Source organism: Drosophila rhopaloa, unplaced genomic scaffold (assembly GCF_018152115.1).
Source record: "Drosophila rhopaloa isolate 14029-0021.01 unplaced genomic scaffold, ASM1815211v1 contig_167, whole genome shotgun sequence".
In the NCBI taxonomy this organism is placed as follows: domain Eukaryota; kingdom Metazoa; phylum Arthropoda; class Insecta; order Diptera; family Drosophilidae; genus Drosophila; species Drosophila rhopaloa.
In genome coordinates, this window is record NW_025335047.1 from 10,263,979 (window position 1) to 10,286,710 (window position 22,732).

General features: G+C 42.4%; 8 protein-coding genes across 29 annotated transcripts in view; 3 read left to right on the forward strand and 5 right to left on the reverse strand.

Annotated features, from left to right (window-relative positions):
• LOC123037495 overlaps positions 1 to 203 on the reverse strand; it is a 472-nt gene extending 269 nt beyond the window's left edge. Inside the window, 2 exon segments of the mRNA XM_044458532.1 lie at positions 42 to 84; positions 191 to 203. Coding sequence (XP_044314467.1) covers positions 42 to 84; positions 191 to 203 — 56 coding nt within the window.
• Positions 1 to 715, reverse strand: part of LOC108037043 (E3 ubiquitin ligase TRIM40) — an 897-nt gene extending 182 nt beyond the window's left edge. For both annotated transcript variants that reach the window (XM_044458631.1, XM_044458630.1), the window contains exons 1-2: positions 346 to 715; positions 42 to 271 (exon numbers count right to left, since the gene is read on the reverse strand). In XM_044458631.1, coding sequence (XP_044314566.1) covers positions 230 to 271; positions 346 to 501 — 198 coding nt within the window. In that variant the 5' untranslated portion in view covers positions 502 to 715 and the 3' untranslated portion in view covers positions 42 to 229. The remainder of the gene's footprint in view (positions 1 to 41; positions 272 to 345) is intronic.
• Positions 1 to 11,947, forward strand: part of LOC108044641 (synapse-associated protein of 47 kDa) — a 27,940-nt gene extending 15,993 nt beyond the window's left edge. For 4 of the 19 annotated variants that reach the window (XM_044458613.1, XM_044458614.1, XM_044458619.1 and 1 more), the window contains 8 exons: positions 1,309 to 1,557; positions 3,907 to 4,004; positions 4,315 to 4,415; positions 4,475 to 4,749; positions 4,805 to 4,923; positions 5,669 to 5,971; positions 8,896 to 9,121; positions 9,284 to 11,947. In XM_044458613.1, coding sequence (XP_044314548.1) covers positions 1,309 to 1,557; positions 3,907 to 4,004; positions 4,315 to 4,415; positions 4,475 to 4,749; positions 4,805 to 4,923; positions 5,669 to 5,971; positions 8,896 to 9,121; positions 9,284 to 9,326 — 1,414 coding nt within the window. In that variant the 3' untranslated portion in view covers positions 9,327 to 11,947. The other 15 variants (XM_044458616.1, XM_044458620.1, XM_044458617.1 and 12 more) reach the window with 12 other exon arrangements.
• Positions 11,659 to 13,340, reverse strand: LOC108044642. Its single transcript, XM_017123719.2, has 2 exons — positions 13,089 to 13,340; positions 11,659 to 13,037 (listed from the first exon to the last, which is right to left on the reverse strand). Exon 2 carries the CDS (start codon positions 13,020 to 13,022, stop codon positions 12,036 to 12,038), a length of 987 nt encoding a protein of 328 aa, XP_016979208.1. The 5' UTR covers positions 13,023 to 13,037; positions 13,089 to 13,340; the 3' UTR covers positions 11,659 to 12,035.
• Positions 13,341 to 13,394: 54 nt separating this feature from the next.
• On the forward strand, positions 13,395 to 14,327 carry LOC108044644 (zinc finger CCHC domain-containing protein 10). The gene is made up of 2 exons (XM_017123720.2): positions 13,395 to 13,581; positions 13,649 to 14,327. The coding sequence occupies exons 1-2, from the start codon at positions 13,535 to 13,537 to the stop codon at positions 14,139 to 14,141; spliced, it is 540 nt and encodes a 179-aa protein (XP_016979209.1). The 5' UTR covers positions 13,395 to 13,534; the 3' UTR covers positions 14,142 to 14,327.
• Positions 14,227 to 15,082, reverse strand: LOC108044645. Of its 2 annotated transcripts, none has more exons than XM_017123721.1 (3): positions 14,994 to 15,082; positions 14,577 to 14,744; positions 14,227 to 14,523 (listed from the first exon to the last, which is right to left on the reverse strand). In XM_017123721.1, exons 1-3 carry the CDS (start codon positions 14,994 to 14,996, stop codon positions 14,314 to 14,316), a joined length of 381 nt encoding a protein of 126 aa, XP_016979210.1. In that variant the 5' UTR covers positions 14,997 to 15,082; the 3' UTR covers positions 14,227 to 14,313. The 2 variants fall into 2 exon arrangements, with proteins under 2 accessions (XP_016979210.1, XP_016979211.1); XM_017123722.1 differs by having other exon boundaries at positions 14,577 to 14,823; positions 14,994 to 15,071.
• A 57-nt stretch (positions 15,083 to 15,139) lies between these two features.
• LOC108044640 (retinoblastoma family protein) lies at positions 15,140 to 17,757 on the forward strand. Its single transcript, XM_017123717.2, has one exon. It carries the CDS (start codon positions 15,260 to 15,262, stop codon positions 17,603 to 17,605), a length of 2,346 nt encoding a protein of 781 aa, XP_016979206.1. The 5' UTR covers positions 15,140 to 15,259; the 3' UTR covers positions 17,606 to 17,757.
• Positions 17,758 to 17,844: 87 nt separating this feature from the next.
• On the reverse strand, positions 17,845 to 22,645 carry LOC108044652 (SWI/SNF complex subunit SMARCC2). 2 transcript variants are annotated; one of them, XM_044458610.1, is made up of 8 exons: positions 22,424 to 22,645; positions 22,208 to 22,333; positions 21,123 to 22,047; positions 20,730 to 21,060; positions 19,894 to 20,671; positions 19,622 to 19,832; positions 18,283 to 19,086; positions 17,845 to 18,215 (listed from the first exon to the last, which is right to left on the reverse strand). In XM_044458610.1, the coding sequence occupies exons 1-8, from the start codon at positions 22,538 to 22,540 to the stop codon at positions 18,085 to 18,087; spliced, it is 3,423 nt and encodes a 1,140-aa protein (XP_044314545.1). In that variant the 5' UTR covers positions 22,541 to 22,645; the 3' UTR covers positions 17,845 to 18,084. The 2 variants fall into 2 exon arrangements, with proteins under 2 accessions (XP_044314545.1, XP_016979218.2); XM_017123729.2 differs by having other exon boundaries at positions 18,283 to 19,278.
• Positions 22,646 to 22,732: the final 87 nt, after the last annotated feature.

Consider the following 22,732-nt stretch of genomic DNA (forward strand, 5'->3'; position numbering starts at 1 on the left):
ATATTGGTTTAACAACGAATTACTATTATGGTTCAACTTACCATTCGAGAAATTCCTTCAGGCTTATTGCTAAGTTGATGATGACTGGTATTTATAGAGTGACTATGAATTTTCATTTAACAGAACAAATAACACAAACTTATAAATAGTTTAATGAAAGCAACGTAATACGAATTTTTAAACAGCTAACAGAACAGAAACATTTAAACATTTTTGTAGATTCTAGATTTTAGGAAAAGAAAACGAGTTTTACAGTGCTGTTCCTCTTGCTCTATGAAGTAGTCCAAGAAAGATATCTTGTTATTAGACTGCTCCCGATTACTGGGCCAATAGTTATGGACTTACGATGTAGTACTCTAAGGGCGCCCTGCAGAGGGGACACGACTTGGTGGGGCTCTGTCTGTAGACCTTGCAAAGACAAGTCTTGCAGAATGTGTGCTTGCACGGAGTGTTCACCTGCCGACGAAATCTGCCAAGGCAAACGGGGCAAAAGTCATACATCGCGTTTGTCTATTAATTCTGCTTCAGTTTCCCAGTTTTCAGCTGAACCCAGTGTTGTTTTAGTGATTGACTCAGTGTCAGCCTAGAGCGAAGTGTATGGCAAAGCCATCTCAAAAGGCATTCTAGTCACAATGCCTCCCACATACAAATAGTCGGGCTGTCACGTATCCTATGGGCTTGTCAGCGCGATATTATTTATGACAGTGTGAAAATGGTTCAATGAATCGAGCAGGACTATCAACGCAACAGAATGATGATTTCAAACAGGGTGCTCCTTTAAGACAGTCACTTTTGCAAAAAATGCCTTTATGGGAAAGCTTTTCAAATAAAATATTAAAAAACATTCTTCAACAAAGCGATTATACAAACCAAGTCAAAACAAATTTCCAATAAACCTAAAAATTGATTATAAAATAACTTAATATACTTTAAGAGCCTTTGGAAAACATTCAGACTTTAAAGACCATTAATAGACAGCTAAAATCTAAACATTTGTAACCTTTTTTAATAAAACCGTTGCGCAACGGAAAAATAAATAAAATATCAAGAAGAAATCAATTAGTTTTCACCCTGTATGCGAGCTTATATAAGCACAAGCAACTGGCAAGTGGAGGCGCCTGCTTATTGTTTGACATAGTACATTATAGATTTTTATCAGGCCCTTATCCAGCGCCACCCACATGCAAGCATTGAATATTGTCAAATTAGGGCAAAGATTGATTGTCATTTTGTCAGTCAGTCACTCAATCGCCGAGGACTAAGGACCCCCCGACTAATGCTCCTTTTTGCTTGCTTCATTTCTTTCAGCGGATGGTTGGGCAGTGCCAAGGGTTGGTTGGGAAACGCCTCGATACCGTCGATGCCAGCCATGCCGTCGATGCCATCGATGCCAGCAATGCCAGCGATGCCGTCGATACCATCGATTCCGGGACTTCGCAAAGCCGGAGGAGCCGAGGGGGCAGAGGGCGCCGAGGGAGCTGCAGCCGGAGAGGGCGGGGCCGCCGCCAGTGGAGCCGTGAGTGGTGGCGAGGATGACGACAAGTCGAGGTATATTAGGTATGGGTGCCAGCTTGACAATGACGGAATTATATACGAAGCAGCCGCTGAAAACAAACCAAAGCCAAAAATTTATGAAATGAAGATGAGAAGCGCGTTTCTACTTTAGTTCCTTGTTTTCCTTTTCGGTTAACCTCTGTTTAAGCCATCCCAAGTTTTTAGCCTTTGGTTCAACTTTTTCGAGTGGCTTTTGTTTGAAGTCGTTGCCGAAAAGTTTTCGTCCTTCGAAAGAACCGAAGGAATAAAGAGCTGAGGCTTAAGTTTTTTTTGGTTTTATTTACAATTAGTTTGCCTAACCAACAGTTGAAGCCTTTTCCACACAATTTACTTAAATACTAATCAATATACACACAAGTTTCCCTTGAACTATATAATAACTATTTACGATTTGCCTATATACTCCACATCAAAAGGGAGCTTTTTCCCTTTCATACATTTAGTTGAGATATTGTTGCGAATTTTCACCTAACCAATATATTTATATATTTACCTATTTATTTATTCTACACGATTTATCTTGTGCTGTTTCAAATTTCACTTTTTCACATATTTAATAACTTTTTGTACAAATCAAATTACGATCTCTGTCTCTCTATGAATCTCTTTATCTCCAAACCTATCTATCTTCCCCATCTTTAAAACAATACAACATTTACAAATCGTTTCCACGTTTTTGTATATAAAACTAAGTAATTTAAAATAACGACCTGTTATTGGCTAAATCAAAATACAAAAATTTTGTCCCTTTACGAAAGTTTGGAAACATTTCTAACTTTGGTTAAGTTAATAATGAATTTAAAAATGTATTTAGTTATATGGTTATGTAGTGTCTAGAAGGTATTTTTTATATGTGGTAAGTTTCCTATGATTCCAACCTTTTAAATGGACACAATTTTTGAAAGAGAAAATTATAAAACTGAAATTACCATAACTCATTTCATTCAGCTCATGATCAAGATCGATTTCCATTTGGCGCGGTCTAGCCACTAATTCTCTAACACAAAACACATAAACCATAAAACATAAATTTAGCAGTCCCATCTTTTCTATTATTTTAAACCATTTCATTTTGATATTTTCTTAAACGCGTCAAAACCAAAAAAAAAAATTATTAAGTCTTAATTTTTCAACTTTGATAATTGCCCAAAGTATCAGATTCCATCATTATTGAGCGGCCCATCGAACCAGGTCAAGGAAACCGAATTTTAACACACATACCTATCTGGAACCAAGTCCTATGGCTACGTACAGTAGATAAGACAAACAAAGCTCAACCCTAATTGTTGTTGGTAGATGTGTATCATAGTCATTATTCCGATCATTATCAGTACCATTATCATTGTCCTTTCGTTTAATTGTCTCCAATCCAAGCCCATCTCGCTGTGTTGCTGTGTAGCTCTCCTTCTGTGTATCATTTCGATGCATTATTTTTATTTCTCCTGGCCTTGTTTTTTCGAGTAGCAGCTAAAAATTACCTTCCGCCCAATAGTTTCGCCTTCTTTCGCTCGCTATGTGTCTGTCTTTCTCTGGCGAATTCCCGAAAATGGAAAATGAATAGAAAGTTTTCATTCATGATGCTAATTAGTCCTTGCATGACTTCTCAGTGTGCTCCCTCTTTTGTAATCACCTTTGTTTTTCTCACTTTTAGTTGTCCCCTTGTAGTATCTGTTTTTGGCATCGTTCATCCTGACATTCATATGAATTTCCGTCATTCCATTCTGCATTCACGAATCAAACTGAAAAAATACAATAAAAATGAATAGCTGTATACAAAAACATGAATACGTGTAAATATACATAAGCGTTGTAAAAAATACAATATTTGTATGGATAAGTACAGAAAAACATATATTAGATCTTTAAAAAGATTATAAAGTTTCAAAGACCATTTAAGTCATTTATTATAAAAAGTGTTATTAAAGACAAAAAAAAGAAATAAAAGTAAATATTTTCAAAAGGAATTAAAACAGCATACACTATTTTGCATTAGATCCTTATAGCTGGATAAGAGAGACAGAACGCAACAGAAAATAGAATATAATTTTCTATATCAAATGCAGCACGCTTAATGGGTGTTGTTGCATGGTAATATAACTAGTTGGTGTATAAATTGTATAATTTATGTTTACTTTCTATTACGAGCGATTTGTTGTATTTTAGCTACCGTTTTATTTACTTATTAAGTCTTTTTGGCTTTGCTGCCTGCTGCATGAATTAATCTTGGAGCTTTACACAATATCTTTATGATTACACGAAATTCATTTAAATATAAAACTTATCCTCTTTTTGTATCCCTCTCGTTTCTTTCCCCATTTCCAACCCGCTCCATCCATAATTGCGTAAATGCAGCGCCACGGAGGGCGCCGATTCGCATCCTGCATCGGGCGGTGGCACGCCCACCGGCGACGAGGGTCAAATCGGACAGGGTAAGGGCGATGAAGTCAAAAGTACGTGTCACACTTTGATTGGTAACCAAATTACAAGAGACAACTTCAAACACATTGTGCTAAATGTCTAATCGATATCAACTTGAATTGCCAATTCAAAAAGACTGAGATAGAAAGCGGTGACAGGTTACTAACCCCGAGTTACAAGTAGTTTAAAATAGCCCAGATATCCCGCTCCCCTCTCACCCAGTCCCCTAGTGAAACGTTTGCTTTGTAGTCTAGTTAAGTTTAGTCAGTAGCAGCCCCTTTTGGGTTGATTGCAGCAAGTGGACTTAAACTTAATGCCTTCTGATCTGAATTTGTTCGACAGTTACCACAAAAGTAACACAGCAGGCCAAACACTTTGGGTCCTTCTTGTCATCGGCCATCAGCAAGGCGGGCAGCAAAATCAAGGAAACAGTCAAGGATAATGTGAGTACATGCCAGAGCTTTAAGATAATGAAAAGGTATTTAAACCCGACTATTTGCAGACCATTCTCGACTCGTTCAACAAGGAGCAGGAGGCCTTCATCAAGGGCCAGGGCGGCATCGGCAATGGGGCAGCCCCCTGGATCGGACACGCCAACGAGGCCAAGATCAAGGAGGAGATCCTGGGCCTGTCACAGGATCGCCGCAACTTCGTGCGCGCCCCGCCCGCCGGCGTGGACTTTGAGTTTAGCTACGACACCGCCTATCCCACGGCCATAGCCATTATGGCCGAGGACAAGGCGCTCGAGACGATGCGATTCGAGCTGGTGCCCAAGATGTGAGTAATAGTAGAGATAATGGCAGAGACCAGAGATTTGACATATTCCCCACAGCATCACTGAGGAGAACTTCTGGCGGAATTACTTCTACCGCGTCTCACTGATCATCCAGGCCGCCGAGCTGGGCACTCTGGGCGCCGATGGCGTGGGCCAGGCCTCCAGCGGCGAAGATGGTAAGTCGGTTGTAGCTCCTCGCCCCTTAACGAAAACTCTGGAAAATGAATAATGTAAAGAAATGCAGGATAAACAGACTGTCTCGCTCACCAAACACTCACACTCGTTACTCGCGCGCTCTCTATCTATCTATCTATCTATCTATCTATACCTTTATCTGTATCTGTATCTGTAACTATCTTTCTCTAAGTCTAAGTCTTTCATTTTTGGTTCACCTTAGCCACACGCGCCTGTTTAACTTATCATTTATTCTTAGTCCTTTTCACACACGCTAGCTATCCAAAGTTTTCCGTTTTCTCGCTCTCTCTATCTACCTCTTTAAACATATATGGTATACCTACTATCTCTCGAGTCTCGAACTAACTAACTTGGCTAGCGTCTGTACAACACCGCCTAAGAGTATGCTCAAGTCTTGTGTTGAATTAAACCCTTTGATTTGTATCCGTCCCTTCACCTGCACTGGCTTGTGTCGTCGAGGACTCGAGTCCCGGTTTTCGGTTCCTCCTCACTCCCCAACGCTCATCTCAATCGCGTCTCGAATATCAATTGAAAATCGCTCCACGAACGTCGCCAGCGCCTCACCTCAAATTGATTTACTTACTGCGTTTCCTCTTTTTGGTTGTTTAATTACTTACTTTTTCTTTTCTTTAAATTATTATTATGTATTCCAACACGAAATTACACTGTGAAAACGAACATGACTATCGAAATACATTCGAAAACTCAACTGTGTTTAACGATCAGCCAACGAAGTGGCCAGTAAAGTGAGCAAATCCAAGACTGACGAAGCAGCCAAGAGCGATTCAAGTCTGAAAGCCATAGCCGAGCAGCCGAAGGCCGTGATAGAGCCGAAGGTCCAGGAGACCAATGGGGCAGCCAAGTCGAAAGCTGGTGCCGGCAAAGAGCTGGGTCAGAAGATCTCCGAATCGGAATTCGTTTCGGACGACTTTCAGGCCTCGAGTGAATCGGACTTGGCTGAAATCCAAGACGGCATGCGCAAATTGGGCATCGATAGCATGACCCAACTAGCACTAGCCACGACTGATGGTAAGAGTTATTATTATTTCACTTCCCTTTAAGTTTCTTATTATGGTTACTTAAGTATATGTTACTTTAGTTTGAGACTAACATTATTTGTACATACATTGGTCCCATGAAATTGATCAAACTGAATTTCATTGGTGTTCTGGTAAACACATAACATTCATTCATACACATGCCACATAAGACATAAGAAAATAATACGTGTAGCTAGTTATATTGCTTAGCCAGCGATCTTCAGCTCTGTTTTCATCTAGATTTTAGGAAGTTATCAAGACACACTCATTGCCATTTAAACACAAAAATGTCTCTTGTCTGAGTCGAGTGTTTTGTTTTCCTAACATCTCATATTCTATTTTGCAAACAAAGCCACACATGAAAATATATATTTTTGTTGTACAAAATAAACAGAACAAACAGTCTAAAACAAACAAAAATGTGTGTACAAATCAAGTGTAAAAACCGAACAATTCTCTTTTTTCTCCTCTGCTCTGTTTCTTTCTTTTGTGTAAATTACATTTTGTATGAAAATCGTTTTTACTTATTATATGACGACCAACTCAAGCTCTGGCATTTAATTACTAAAGCGAATCTATCAATTGAAAGTACTATTAAACCAATAAACGAAATCACATAATAAATATAGAAGTAAAGCAACTAATGGATAACAAGAGTATTATAAATTATATAAACACATATAAATATATATCCTGGATTAAATCGAACTCGACTCAAAAGTTTCGTTTGCCATTTAGCAAATAAAAAAAATATATATATATATATGTATCATATGGCATAAAATTTGATTTCAAGTATTTAACAACAATTAAAGAAAGAGTTAAAGCCACAAACCAAATTTCGAACAAGTTGAGTATGACCAAACCGATCAAAAAATCTTATATACTACATATATCCTATTGATACAACTTTCGCTCTCTCTTTGCAATTTCGTGCTCCTTTTTATTAAATTTGCAATTCAAGTTCATTTACAAAAATTAGCTAGATGTAACTTTCGTTATCTCCTTTCCTTCGATCCAATTCTCATTTTGCCTTTTACGTTTACACATTTCTCCACATTGTTTAAACTAAAAAATATATTCTAAACTGGCCGCGACACAAAAATGAATCTCCTCTCCTAGCAATACACAAAATTTTCCAAAAAAATATCTTACCATGAATATTTGATGATGAATTTGTATGGGAAAACATTTTTAACAACTACATTTATTTTTCTTCATGTATTTCTTGATTTATTTACGAATCATCTTGCAGAAGATTGAATGGATTAAAACCAAAAGACAAAACAAAATGCTAAATCTAAATTTCAAAATGCAAAAAAAATACAACTAACAAAATAAACAAGACAAAATTATACAAAAAAAAATACTACAAAATTGCCCACAAGAAAGAAAAGAAATTGTTAAGCGAAACAAAAAAAGTACTACAACAAACCAAAATTATATAAATACTTATACAAATATTCACTTGACAACAATGAAAATTTGAGTTGAACCCAGAAAACGCATTATTTATATAAACCGAAGAAAGAAAAACCAAAAAATGTTACTAAAATGACAAAAACCGAAACAAAATTTTGTGTGGTAAGTTAGAAATTGTTGGTTGAATAAAAGCAAAACAAAAAGAAAAATATAAACAAATTGCAACACGTTTTAGTTGTGATAATTATCGTTTCCATGTTGGTTTTCAATTGCATACCGTTTCTGTTTAGCAATATTGTAAATAAATATTATCCTACAATTCAAAGTAGTTGCAATTTCAATCATTTCCTACTACGCTGCTGTCTGTGTCTATATAATCGTTGTGTATGTTTTAGTATGTGTGTGTAAATTGATTCGTAGCCCTAACCAAACAACGCTTTCTTTTTAGTTTAGCATTTCCATTTTAGTTTTCATTAATGTGCGTGAAAGACCAGTTGAGGCCAAGAAGAAAGAAACCTTTTATAATAAATTGATGCTTCTTTCAAAATCGATATGCTTTTTATACTGCACAAATATAAACTAAATCGGGCTTCACTTTCCAAACCAATAAAATCGTACGTATTTTTTGACCAACTCACCACACAAAATCAATGAAAAATGTTAAAGCGATAGAAATTCTGGCAAAAATTAAGTTAAAACCCGAAGAAGCCGCCGATGACTCAGTTTCTTTCCCCTGTTTCTCTCTATCTTTACATGGCATTTTAAGTTAATTGATATTCCAACATTTTGTTTGCCAGCTTATATCCTATATTTGACAAGCTTCGTCGATTAATAAGTGTGTAAATAAATATTATTAACATATTCAGTTTGCTTGCTTTTTATGCGTAAATGCTGTAAATACACACAAAATATGATTTTTGTTGTAAACATTTTTGTTTAATTGACGAAGTGTGAAACAAGAATGTATCAAACACATTTTGGTGTTTCGGGACTACAAGCAAGTCATGGATTGGGGAACTTTTGGGTGCACGCTATCCGTTAATTATTGCTAGATCGAATATGGTGTACAACCAAACCCTAATATAACCCATCAAATTGGTATCCGACTTTGTTAATTGACTTTGTGAAAAAATAAACGAAAATTTCCAACTATTTGTAGACGGCTATTATTCAGTCACGGTGCGCATACCCAAACGTATTACAGTGTGTGAAAATCTATGTCTTAGCTATATCCCCAGAGACTAGCCGAAGGTAAACGTAAGCGATGATTGAACTGAGAACAACCATGTACTTGCTTGGGATGGTCACCTAACCACAATTCAATTGCTTGCCTAGACACCTTTGATACTAAACCTATATACCTATATACGATATGTGTAAACCATGTATGCTAAACCTATTATATCCTTATATAAGCAGATATCCGTTACCGAGCTGCTAAGCCACGCAAATTCTAATCGATATTTTGTTTGTTGCTCCGTCTTTTGCCAGAGGAACAATGGGAAAAGGATCTGGAAGCTGAACTCAAGGACTACGAGGTGGTTGACGAAGGCGGCACTGGCGGCGGCGGCGGAGGACGCAGAAAAGGCAGAAAGGCCGGCGAGGATGAGGCGGAGGTGGAGGAGGACGAACCGACAATATCAAACTTGCGCACACGCTCGACTAACAACGATTGGGAGGAGTACGCAGATTTAATTGAGGATACCGATGATTTAAAGTAATTAAGAGCTTATATCGTAGTTTCTTCTAAGTTGGCTCTAAGTTTATAACAATCTTTACTTTATCTTTCTTTCCATTCCTTTCTAACCTTGTTTCCTCCTTGATTGATTACCCTAATATTGTTAAACCTATCAAAATACAAACATATTTGAAACCACAGAACTTTGAAGTGCCTAAAGCGCACGATGTTGGGCTATCCATGAGACGAGGCAGTCCCAGCGCTCTTCTAGTGCCAGTGGTCCACAGACATATCCCTTGGGGCTTGCCTTGGGGTGGCCTATTGGAAAAGTTGGTTAAGATACTACCCCTTCACACCCACTCAATTATTGGCCCCAGAGCAAATCGTTTTATTCAGTTACCTTCAGACATGATATAAGACACTAAAGCAAAAGAAAACGATTTTATTGAACCTTAACGTTTTAAAGAAATCAACCAAGCCCAAGCCTATCTGGTATTCAAATGTATCTACTATATTATCTTTTATTTGGTTGACACACCGAGTGGCAGCGGTAGAGGGAGTCGTCGGTATTACTTGCCAATTGTTCAGCACACGAAATCCGAAATCTGGCAGTCAGTAACCTATCAATAAGTACTTACATATATAGACACAAAACTATGAATGCAGGCTAAACGAGAAACTAGCTAATGCTATAGATGCAGATCATATTTCAATATAGTGACTAACAATTGAGTAAATAAAACAAGCTTCAAAGGGAAAATTTTGTTATTTATATTTATAAATAAATTATATATAAATATATATACACATATATATATATACAGATAAATTAATGCATTTGAATTTAATGTGTAAAAATTATTATAATAAAAATATAGATATAAAATATGTAAAGATACGAGAGACCCAAAATAAAAGTTGAAAATTTGAGTTGAAAAATCCTCAATACTGCTCTTTTCTTTAGAAACTTGCAATTGAAATACAAGCAAAATAAAACTTAGTAATTCATTAGTTGAGAGCAAGAAAATAACATTCAAGAGTATTATTTCTCCCTCAAATAGTTTATAGTCAAACAAAAATATTAAACATTGAATAAATTATCATTGATTGATGCTTAAACAACACGTTGAGAAATAAATAACAATGCATATAAATAAAATACAATTGTTTAGCTCAATTTAAGGCGCGCCAACAAGTTTTCTTTTCCGAACATTTTTAGTTCGAATTAAAATTCTTTAGGATTTTTTCTATACAACTCTCACCTTGCTGTTCCACTAACGAGACACGAAACTTCCTTGAACGAAACTAAAAAGAAAATGCCAAAACAATAATATTCTGAATTGGACTTGAAAGATCAAGAACTAAAATCGCAATTAACAAATTACAAATAACAAATGAAAAGTAAATGCAATTATAAACAATAAGCAGTTCAAAACCTTTGAAACAAATATATACACATATATATTTATATATTTCACTAGACAAATTTTTATGCATAAACTAAAAACAAAACAAATTCTATATTATCAATGTTTTTGCTCTAAATGTCTAACTAATTGTTAATAAAACCAAAAATCAAATTATTTTCTGCAGACAAAACGTTATATGAGAATGCTATGAATGTGTAATTATTTGTTAGCAGTGACGAAATATATTAAAATCAAGCGGATGAAATGGAAAAAGTAAACGTTATGACATTAAACTGTATATTGTACATTTACTTTTAAACAAATGAAATGTATTTACACGAAAACGGCATGGAATATGATAAACTAAAGAAATTTTAAAATTTATATTTACTTTGTGCGTTTTTAAACATGTTGGCGACACAATGACAAGCAAATTAGTGCATAAACCGAACTAATAATAACAATAAATATTAACAATTAATGATAAATAATGTAAAGATGTTGACAACATATGTATTTTACAAGGCAGATTAACCCAAACCCCAGACCCGATCCTAACCGATTCCCGAAAAATATATCAAGTCCCTGCATTGAATCTCTCTAACATATTTTTTATTGTCTGCAAACAGTTTATTATTAAACCGAACAGAACGAAAAACAATTAAATTAATGTTTATGAGCAAAGTTTGTTGGGCAGCATTCCATTAATATAACATTGCAAAATGAAATAAAATATATGTATATGTACTAATTAAAGTATATCACCCCCGAAACGGAAAACCAAAACTATAATTTAGTTGTTTAATGATTGATAATATTTAGACACATGAGGATGCCCCTTAGCACCCTCCGAATGCAAAAATAGTCAGCAGAAAGCAGAGACACTCCTTGAAATGCCATAGAACATTTTCCACTCCAATGTAAAACCAAGCGCAGAACGTGGAGTTTCTCTGACGAGAGCACCCTGAAAACTAAGCACAGCAAACGGAAAATAAACAATACATTTTGTGTAAAGTTCGATGACAAACCGAAGACAGCAGCATGATCACATACGAGTATATACATAATAAATATATATGAGAACAATTTAACGAGATTAAAATCAACTAAAGTAATAAAGGGAAAGTGTATAACTATTAAAACTAACGAAAAAACACAACTCTTTTATTTCAATTTTCGCTATTGCATTCAATTTATTCACAATAATTTTCGATACATAAATTACAGGACCTAAAACTAAAAGGATTAGACAAAACAAATTTTTTGACAATACACAATGAATTAACAGCGGGTGTTAATAAGCATGCTATTGTTTGCCAGTGGCAGGTCAATCAAAAATTTACAATATTGCATTTGGCTAAAATCTGGAAATCTCATAGGTGCCCCCATATTTGCGGAGCAAATACATTCAAATTCGAAGCGGGGATAGGGATCGACTTTGATTCGCTTACGGCTAGTAACACAATTTTAATGATTTATCGTTGCCCTTCCACCCTGGACTAATTACACACATTTTTCTAGACACATTTGCCCCTGGCTGCGGGTCACCAGCGCGGACTCCGACGGTGCGGCTCGGAACGTTCGTATTGTATACTCTTAAAGCGGCTGCTCGCTTCCAGCTGCTGCACCGGAACCGGGCGGCCACGATGTACAATGTCTTTCCATATCATGGCCAAGAGTATGAAGAAAGCCCCTACAATCTTGTTCAAAAACTCAATCAGTTTAAACACAATGGGAGTGGCGGTGTGGGTGAAGCGACTCAACTCGAACAGAAAGCGCACAGCAAATATGCCGAGAAATCGTAAGGCCAGCGCTGCTCCGGACAGAGCAGAGAAGATGAGCAGGCCCAGAAACCGTATGGTGCCCATTATGTTCCTCTTGTTAACATCGTTGGCCATAAAATCGTACACTGTCTGTTTGACTCCTTCGCCCCACTGCTGCAGCACAGCCAGGAAGTCATTGAGACCCAGCTGAAGTTGCTCCGTCACCTCGTCTGCCTTGGAGGAGCCTTCCCCCGCTGTGATCGCATTGGTGGGTTTACTCCTATTCAGGGACACAGATCTCCGCGGTGTCATTAATGGCTCCGGCTCCACGCGCCGCACCATCTTCAACTTCAGCTGGACCTCCTGGTCCCTAAAGCGCAGTGACCTAATACTGAACCAGTATTCTCCAAAAGCCAGGTCGCTCATCTCCGTCCAAATGCAGGTCTCTAGTTGTCCCGGATCTGGGGTGTGCTTGTAGCTTCCACAACTACCACTTGTGATGCCCACCCACATATTGGGTACGAAGCGCTGGTAGAACCTGTGCAGCTGGCCGCCGCTTGAGTGCAGCAGCTTTTCCAGCTCCCGCTCACTGCGCTGCAGCACCACCACGTCCCGGTAGCCGCCCACCTGCTCCACGAAGCAACGCTCCAGGTAGTGACCACGGAAGAGCCGGGACTTGAACAATTGTTTGGTAAGCTGCTGCATCGCCAGCTCCTCGGGCGGCATGGGGCGCCCGGCCACCAGGGGAACCACGGAACTGGTGTCCATCGGAATGGGTTGCGGCTGTAGGAACCTTTGATTAGTGACTAGCAATTAGCCTGCAGCGACCCTTACCGAGTGATAGTGATTGGACTTTGCTGCAACCACTTTCGCCGCTTAGTCAGCACCGTGATTTGTTATTGTTTTTCTAGGCAATATATGCAGCCAATTTACGGTAAAATAATGATCAGCTGGTGTCTATTTTTTATTTTTTTCAGCACCGTGCATAATTGCCGGGCGATGTAGGCTTAATTAAGTCAAAAATTCACACATTGAAACAACAACCAGGTAGACAAAAATTGAGCAAGCAGCTGCTAGGTGTCGATAAGCGATAACGATTAGGGGTGCCTTAGCATTCGATTGGCGGGGCACCATTTTGTCAATTGTCCATCACTAATGTGACGAAAAAAATTATAAAAAACATTTTTGATACTCATTTTTCCCAGCTTTTCCACCCGGCCACGTTGGTTTCCACCCACATCAAGATTTCCTCCCAACACCGACTGCGCGAGTGCTTCAGGATGACCTTGGTGGGACTTGCAGCCCGCAAACTGGCGCAGAAGAAGAGGTGACAACGTTTATGGAGGGTCCTAGCCGGCTTCTTGTGATAACCTTGCTTTATTCTCGGCCCACAGGTCAGCGAAACAGGCAGCCGACTTTCCCAATGGCATCCGCTGTCAAAAGTGCCTGCAAATAGGCCACTGGAGCTACGAGTGCAAGGAAAAGCGCAAATTCGTGCACCGCAGCTCGCGCACCAAGCAGTTGAGCAAGCATTTGGCCCAAAAGGAGGCGGAAGCGCCCAAAAAAACGGTAGAGGAGCACCTAGAGGAGGCCTCCGTGGGCTCAAAAAAGGTCCGGCGCAAACGAAAGCCCAGCAAGAGCTCCTCGTCCTCTTCATCCAGCTCGTCAGACAGCTCGGACAGCAGCAGCGAATCGGACTCGTCATCCGGTTCGGATTCAAGCAGCTCTAGTTCAGACTCCGACGACGACGAGGGCAGCTCCTTGGGTTCTAGTGGCAGTGATTCCTCCTCCGACAGCGACAGCAGCGAGGATCAAAAGCAGGGAGCGCCCCAGAAGAAGAAAAAGCGAGCCGACAGTTCAGCAGAGTCATCCGACGACCAGGAATAATTATATGACCAGTTCCGGTTCCGTAGCGCATAGCTTTAGTAGTTTAGTTTGCCCCACCACCCAAGATATGGATATTTTAACCGAATATACTGTACTGTATTTATTATTTAAGTTCCCTAAATGTACGTGGTCTGGTGATGTTCTAGCCAAGATGCTGCCTATAATAAACGTTTTAGTCCGAGTCGATTTCCTCGTCGTACTGCCTTAATTGGCTTAACATGCCAAGATCTATCTTCTGGCTGTTGATGTGCTCAGACTCCATTACAGATGGGATCTGAGACTGTTCAGTGAGGTCTAATTGCAGGGGATCTATGGCAGGAGTCCATTCCATTGGCGTGTTCTGCAAACCCAACACCTGCGTCTTAAGATGCAGTTCATCCACCTGTGGAACATTCATTTGTAATAAATGTAACAGAATAGGGTAAACGTGACTACCTTTAATGAGTTTAATGCCTCCTGGATGACGGGTAGCACTTGCTCCAACTTCTTTTGGATGGCATATAGTTCAGTTTGCTCTTTTTGAAGAACACGATTTGTTTGCAGCATTTTTAAAAACAAAATGTTAACACTTTGATGGTCGATGGATGTGAAACAGAGTTTTCGCTTTAATTAAGGGAGTAAAATCCAAAATTGAATTACCTTTTTTTATTTTAAGTTGTTAACTACAAATTTTAATGTTTTTCTGAAACGATTATAATGTTAATTAAAATGAGATTTTTTTTTTCTAAACCATAATTAAAATAAATAAAACTTTGCACTGTCCTCAGAAAATCTTTAATTATTACTAAGGTATAAGTAATAACTAACTTTAAAATGTTAGTAAATATTAATGATAATTTTATCATAACATACCATTAAAATATAGTTTAATAAAATGAAGTGAGCAGCAATGGGCTAAGCAGCACATATCGGGCCCCATCGATTATTTATGGCGAAGGCATTTCTGAGCTAGGGATGGATTTCGATAACAATGCCGGAGAACTATGCAGCAATCGAAATCATTCGCGCCTTTCGTAAATTTTGCATTTGTACAGTCAAATCCGGGATTCGCATAAACTCCGCTGAAATATAAACAAACAAAAGAAAACAGAGAAGTAAACATATACAATTCTCGCACAATGAACAACTGTGATGGGGAGGGAGAGGCGGATGCGCTGGTGAGGCGCTTCTCCGCCAGCTGCGAGCAGTTGGAGCTGGATCCACGGATACAGCAGAGCGCTCTGGCTAGCTACCGACGTTTCGATGCCGCGGGCGGACTGTCCTCCAACGAGGGCGAGGTCCAGGAGTGGCTATGTTGCGCCGTCTACAGCGAATTACAGCGGGTAAAGATAAAAGACATCCGCCAGGAATCCCAAAACGGCACCAACGATGCGAACGAACCACTTGGCAAGAACAACTGCTGGAACCTGTCACTAACCCGACTGCTGCGCGGCTTCAAGGTAAACGTGTCGCAGTTCCTGCGCCGCATGGAGCATTGGAACTGGCTGGCCCAGAACGAAAAGACATTTGAACTGGAGGTGGAGGATCTGCGACGCCGGCTGGGCATCACTTTGACCTTGTTGCGACACTATAATAACATCTTTAAGAGTTTGTTTGTGCGACCCGCAGAGGATGCCAATCCGGATTCCCTGGCCCACTTTCATTCGCTCTACGAATTTGGCTGGCTGCTTTTCCTGGTCATCCGCAACGAGTTGCCCGGCTTTGCCACCTCCAATCTGGTCAACGGCTGTCAAGTGCTTGTCTGCAGCATGGACCTGCTATTCGTGAATGCCCTGGAGGTGCCGCTATCCGAAGTAATCCGCAGGGACTTTGCGGGAGTACCCAAGAAGTGGGAAACTAAGGAGTTCGAAGCTTCGTTTCTGAACAAATATAGCGCTTTAGATGCAGTGGGAGCATTGATCCCTGAGCTTCCAGTGAAGGGGGTGCAGCAGATGAAGAATGCCTTTTTCCACAAGGCCCTTATGTTGCTGTTCATGGAGCAGACTCTGGTAGGTGATGACACCCACATGCGGGAGATCATCAAGGAGGGAATGCTAGACATAAATCTGGGCACCCTAAATCGAAAATACTCCAGCCATGTAGCCGACATCAACGAGATGGACGAGCGGGTGCTGCTATGCTTTAATGAAGCGAATGAGCGAAGAAAGAATTTCCATAATAGCTCGCTGCCAGCTTACCAATCCAATACCTCCTCACCTTCCCACAAAAAGCTGCTGGCCCAGGATCTGCCACAAAGCCTTCCTGCCATTATAATAAAAGCTTTGCAGAAGGGAGAACATGGGGAAAAGGTTGTGAAATATGTAGAGCAGACTGTGCAAAAAATGAATCAAACCTTTTCCGCTGCCGCCAAGGATTTTTTGGATGTCCAGGCGGCCGAAGAACGTTTCCGGCTGGCCAGCGGTCTTTACTATAAATTTCTGCTGAAGATTGTGGCCCCGGAGCTGGCGTTGAAACCCCAGCTAAAAATTAGTCACCTATTAAGACAGCGCACGTTAACCACGACCCTATTAGCCTGTTGTTTAGAACTGGCTCTCCACGTCTACGATGAACAAGTGGATGGCTTGAAGTTTCCCTTTATAATAGACAGCTTCTCGCTTGATGCCTATGACTTCCAAAAGATACTGGAGCTGGTGGTGCGGCATGATCAGGGTTTCTTGGGCAGAGACCTGGTTAAGCACCTTCATCTGGTGGAGGACAAGTGCCTTGAATCCCTGATCTTTCGCAAGAGCTCGCAGCTATGGTGGAACTTAGGGAAAAGAATGCCCGGATATCAGGAAGTCCAGTCGGAGGCAGATGGCAAGGAGAACACCTCCCCGGGAGCGGGCATCTGCATGCGCAAGTTCTATGGCTTGGCCAACAGGCGACTCCTGCTTCTCTGTCAGAGCCTTAGCCTGGTGGACTCCTTTCCGCGAATCTGGCACTTGGCCGAACACTCCTTCACCATGGAAGGCGGCCGGCTGCTGCGTAACCGCCAAATGGATCAGCTGCTACTGTGTGCCATTCATCTACACGTTCGGCTCGAGAAGCTTCGCCTAACATTTAGCATGATTATCCAGCACTATCGCCGGCAGCCACACGCCCAAAGGAGCGTTTACCGAGAGGTCAGCCTGGGCAATGGCCAATGCGCGGATATCATCCGATTCTACAACAGTGTGTACGTGAGGAGTATGGGTCATTATGGACGGCATCTGGACTGCGAACAATCCCGCAACTCACTGAATATGGGCATTCTGCAGGAGACATCAACAAATGAACGGCACATGCTAGCAAACATAAGCATATCTTCGCCACCCCCGCCAAAGATTTGTCAAAGTGGATCCTGCTCTAGTCTTCCGCCGCAATCTCCAGCCTTATCCCCACTGCCAACCTCGAACAATCCCAGCCTGAAGCGTGCTTCTTCCAGCGGCGATCTAAGAGAGGTCAAGCGACCCAACATCTTGCGGCGTCGCACCTGCTTTGAGTGATCTATGAGGGATCCGAAGAATGTATTAACACTTGGCTACATTTTACGCAGCTACTCTAGGAAATACATTAGGATTTCTTACTGCTTCTCACTGAACTCATTGTAAATGAACCGACTGCTCCTTTGAACTCAACTATTAATAAAATCGAATGTTCGGTAATCGTATTATAATTATATTCAGATTAACCGCTTTAATGCCTTTTTTTTATGGGTGTATGAAGAATTATTATAACTTTCGTATTTAGTTTATTTAAATAGATTTTATTGAATGCCATTTTTACGGCTTTGAAACTTGATTCAAATTGTTTGTGCAATTGCTTGTTCACGGGAACGGACACGAAACGGGACATGCGTCAAGATGTAGTCCATCTCCTCAAATTACACAAAGAGTTGGGCTTAGAGTGGAGTATACATATTACATACTGAGAGCGTACAACTTAGAGCTAGTTACTTTAAAGTTTTCTGGCCTAAAAGTAGGAGTTAAGAAGGTGGAGCACCACCGGCGACAGGAGCAGTGCTCGCTGGAGGAATGCTGGCGGATGGGGGCATTGCTGATCCCGGTGGTGCGCCGCTGCCATCTGCCACTGGAACGCTGCTCGGCGGTGTGGTATCTACAAAAGATGTAAGAAAAGTTTATTCCAGGCTTATTAAATTTTGATCTAAAGGTTTTCTTCTTACCCATGGGTGTGGGTGCCTGAGATAGTGATGCTCCTGCTGCTGCTGGTCCGCCCTGATCGCTGGGGTTTGTGATCATGGCCGTGGGACCTCCGGGCTGTGGTCCACCGCCGAGCGCCATGGGAGGCGTAGCTACGGATCCGACTATGTGCGGTGGCAGCGGCTGATGTTGGGCAGTGGGACCCGCCAGCGGTTGGGACTGAGGTGGCAGCTGGTGGGGATGTGGAGGAAGTTGCTGTTGCTGCGGCAGGTGGGGATGCGGGGGAAGGGTTTGCTGTTGCTGCTGCGGCTGTTGTGGCAGCTGTTGTTGCTGCTGGAGGATCATGGATCCTGCAGCTGCCGCCTGACCCTGTAGTTCTTGCTGCAGGCGGTGATGCGCCTGCTGGCGCGCACGGAACTCTGCCGCCTTCAGCTGCTCAAGATGGAATTGCTGGCGCTCTGTGATCAGCTGTTGACGCTGGTACTCCAAGCCCTCGCGTTCTCGCTCCATAGTGGCTTCCAGCTCCTCGAAGTGGCGAAGCTTGATCTCCAGCTTTTTCATCTGTGTCTCGACGAGCAGCGCCACTAGGGACTTAATCTTGCGCTCCTCGAGGGCGGCCAAGTGTTTAGCCTTAACGGCCGCCGATGCCAAAGCTGCCGCAGCCGCCGTCTGCATGTTGTTTTCGCTAAAGGTTCCATCCTTGCCCGCGGTGCCTGAGGCTGATCCCGATCCTTCCTTGGCCTCGCTACCGTCCTTGGTCTCGCCGTCGCCACTGCTGTCCTCCGTCTTGATGTCCACATCGCCTCCACTGGCGGAAGATGCTGGGTCTGTGGGTGAGGATTTGTTTGATTTGTCTGACTTGATGGCTGACTTGTCGCCCGTAGGCGAGGAGCCGGATGACTCCTTTTGTTTCTTGTCGGTGTTGTTGGTGTTGCCTGTCGCTGATGATGATGTAGAACTCGAGTCTGTGTTCGTGTTGGTCTTATCCGATTTCGTTTTGTCTTTGGACTTGGCATCGTCTGTGATTGTTGTTTGTTATTTGGGTTGGTGGTGGTGTTGATGTGAGTTTGGTAGATTGGGCGTAACACAAAAACGAAACAATATACAAATACAGTGCCAAATGAAGAACACATGGCGAATTTTGAATGAAAGCAACAAAAGAGTTCAACAAAACAAATGCGAAATCAACAATAAAAAATATACTTTGAATATCGGTTAACATAAAAATAGGATTGAATTTATAATATTAAATCAAGTTGTCTATATCAGAGGTAATACTCAGACATATTAATATTAATATTCAACGCTAGTTTTAACAGATATCCATTCAAGCCACTTCGACTTCTTCTGATTTTGACTTACCGTCTTTCTTGCTTAAATCCTTCATTTCCTCATCAGAACCCCCAGCGGATGCAGAGGCGGCTCCCTCCTTGCCTTCCTCATCCTCCTTGTCGTTGCCAGTTCCAGCAATTCCGCTGTTGGCCAGTCCGAAGTTTGGATTAAATTTGCCGCCTGCAGAGGCCTTCTCCACGTTTTTCATGTGGTTGTCCATTATAGTCGCGGGCACCTCATCCTTAAACGTAACAATTTGATATTGTTTTATACCCCTATTTAGCTATTTCACTTTACGTTACCTTGATGGCTGCGAATTCCTCCATTGCAGCCTTAGCAGCAGCTGCAGCCACGCGAGGATCGACCACAGATGCCAGGAATGCCACGGTGGACATAATGGGATTGCCGCTCTTGCTAAACGGAATCGGTTGGCAGCCCAGGGGACCTAGAAAACCTCCATCATCCTCTAGATATGGGTCCTCGATAGGAAGCCTCAGGAAGTGCAAGATGCACTCGTCTTGGGTACGGGAGCCCACGTGCTCGCAGACCTTGTTCCAATCGTCTTTGTGCATCTCCAAGCCCTCGAGCAGAAGCAGTGTCTCCTGGTCGGTCCACTCTCGAGCCATGCTGGCAGCAGTGCGGTTCCTCATGGCCGCTGGCTTTTTGGCGTATTGATCCAACTTTAGACCAAATTGGCTCACACCAGAACTCAATCCACCGGCACCGCCCCCGTTTTCCAAAGCCTCTGTCTTAATGCCAGTCAGACCACCCTTATCGCTCAGCTCCAAGCCACCGTCCTTGCCCAGTGGCTTCTTGTCTAGGTCCAACAGCGTCTTGGCCGCCGACGGCTGCTGCGTTTTTTGTGGATTTATGGCCTGCAAGCCCGACGGTGTGTCCGAAAGGATGTGGAAATGGGAAGTAGGAGGCGGCCCCATAGGCGTTGGTCGTAGATCAGCGTCGATCTGGTAGTTAATCAGGCCCCATTGCTCCAAAAACGCGTGCACTCGCATAATGGCACACACGTCTCCAGCCAGATTCCGTCTGCAGGCAGTACTAGTTAAATACTCGGTTGGATTGAGCCTGTAACAGTTGAGAAAAATTAATGAAGGTATTCACAAAAAATATATATTTAACTCACCTGTAAGTATCTATCATAAAGTTTCTGTACGCCATGTAGATTTCCGGTGTCTTAGACTTGTTCTTGCTGTTGAAAAACTCTGGCATGGCCCGCTTCTCGATCACGTGGATAGAGTTGTAATCGAACCAGGCAGAGTATGAGGGCACAATAATGTGGTGCGTTTGCTCGGTCACATTATCCTCCATGTCCTCTTTGACTGACGAAGAGAACTCCTGCGTGTTGCTGTTATCACTTGTCTTGCCCGTCTGAGAGTTGTCGCCATCGCCGGTGGACATGGCTTGAGCAGCGCTTCCTCCAGTCATTTCGTCGTCCAGATCGGTCATAGTGCCACCTATAAGGCGAGATATCAGTTTGTGTTTCAAATCTAGGTAGCTCCACATGAGCTCCACTTACCCTTAATAGGCATCATGTCGTTGTCGCCTCTGGATTTGCCGCCCGGAGCTGGACTGGCGGTCGACTGCAGAGCGGCGTTGGCCTTATGCACCTCTTGGACGTTCGGCTCGGCCGGTGGGTCGTCCAGATCGCGGGTCAGATCCTCATCGTCGTCGTCGTTGCGCGACTTTTTGTGCACCACGGCGGGCGATCGCTTACGCTTACCCGGCTTGGAGGTGGACGCAGAGGTAGCTGGCGATGGCGAGCGGCGACGCTTCGTCTTGCCCCCACCTGAGCTGGTAGCGGGCTTCTTCTTCTCGTCCCCAAAGGACATTATATCGTCGATGGACATACGCTGCTTGTGCGTCTTTTTTTTTCCTTGCTCATCCACCTCGTAGTCTTCCTCTGCCATCCACTCGTTGTACTGCTCCAGGTCTAAGATCCAGGAGGCAGACACCCTCCAGCGCTCCGCCGGCGACTCGGGATTCTCCGGAATGTGATCCGGAAGGTCGAAGTTGTTCACAGCCCAAGAATCATAGGACTCCGGAAAGTAATACCAGTGCAGCATTACATGGCCTCCGCGCTTAAAAATGGGACGGGCGTACTCGTCGGGATGCGGATCCACGATGGGGTAGACGATGTGGGTAGCATCCTCCTCGTCCGAAACGATCTCCACCCTCCTGTTGTCTAGAATCTCGCGCAGTCGTCCCTCAAAGCCCTTCTCGATCTCCGGCCTGATGTAAATATAAGGAATTCGGTAGAGGTCCGCCTCCACCAGCGCCTGCTCGATTTCGATCAACAGCTGGATGTTTGGGTCTTTCCGCGTAGGATTCTTGCCAATGGAGAAGTCAAACTTCTTGCCGCGCTGCTCGGCACGAAAGCGGAACATAGTCGAGAAGATGATACACAGGCCGCCACCGCTCTTGAAGTCGAGGAAGCATCGCATCTGGAGCGGAGATCAAGGGTACAATTTACTTTACTTTTAAGAACTATTTTTATAGTAAGTCACAAATTAAGCCCTTTGGCCACGAGAGGGTTAATATTTACGTGTACACATGTAAACATAGAGCACCCTGTACCGCGCACACAGGCTCAGCAATACTAACCGGAATTCTGGTCGCCGGCGGCTCCGCTGAATTCTTGCCGAGCTTGGCCTCCACATATTGCAGGAAATGGACTAAAAGTTGCGATAAGGACTCCTTCGTGATGGGCTCTGAGCTGTGGGCCAAATACTGCAAGAAATAGTTTTTCGTTACACCGTGTTTTTTTCGCCGTCAGCAAGCGCCATTTTTGTTTGCGGCGGCGTTGTTGTTGGTACCCACCTTCTTGCAGTTCTTCTGCAGCCACTGGCGAATCGATTCGAAGCCCTGCAGTGTCTCCGGGGACTGGAAAAAGTCTATATTCGGACTTCCGTCCTTCTTAGGACCCAGGGAGTTCATTGTGCGGCACTTTTGTGGGCTTTTTGTCAATTATATTCGCAGTTTTCCACGCCAAAAAAGCCAATAAACGCTGGGCTGATTAAAGTGTGACCGCACGAAACTATCGATTACACCAGTGTGACCTCACTTCTAAATATACCAAAGGGCTCTTAGAAATCACGAGTTATTTTTTTTCGGTATTTCGTTAAGAAT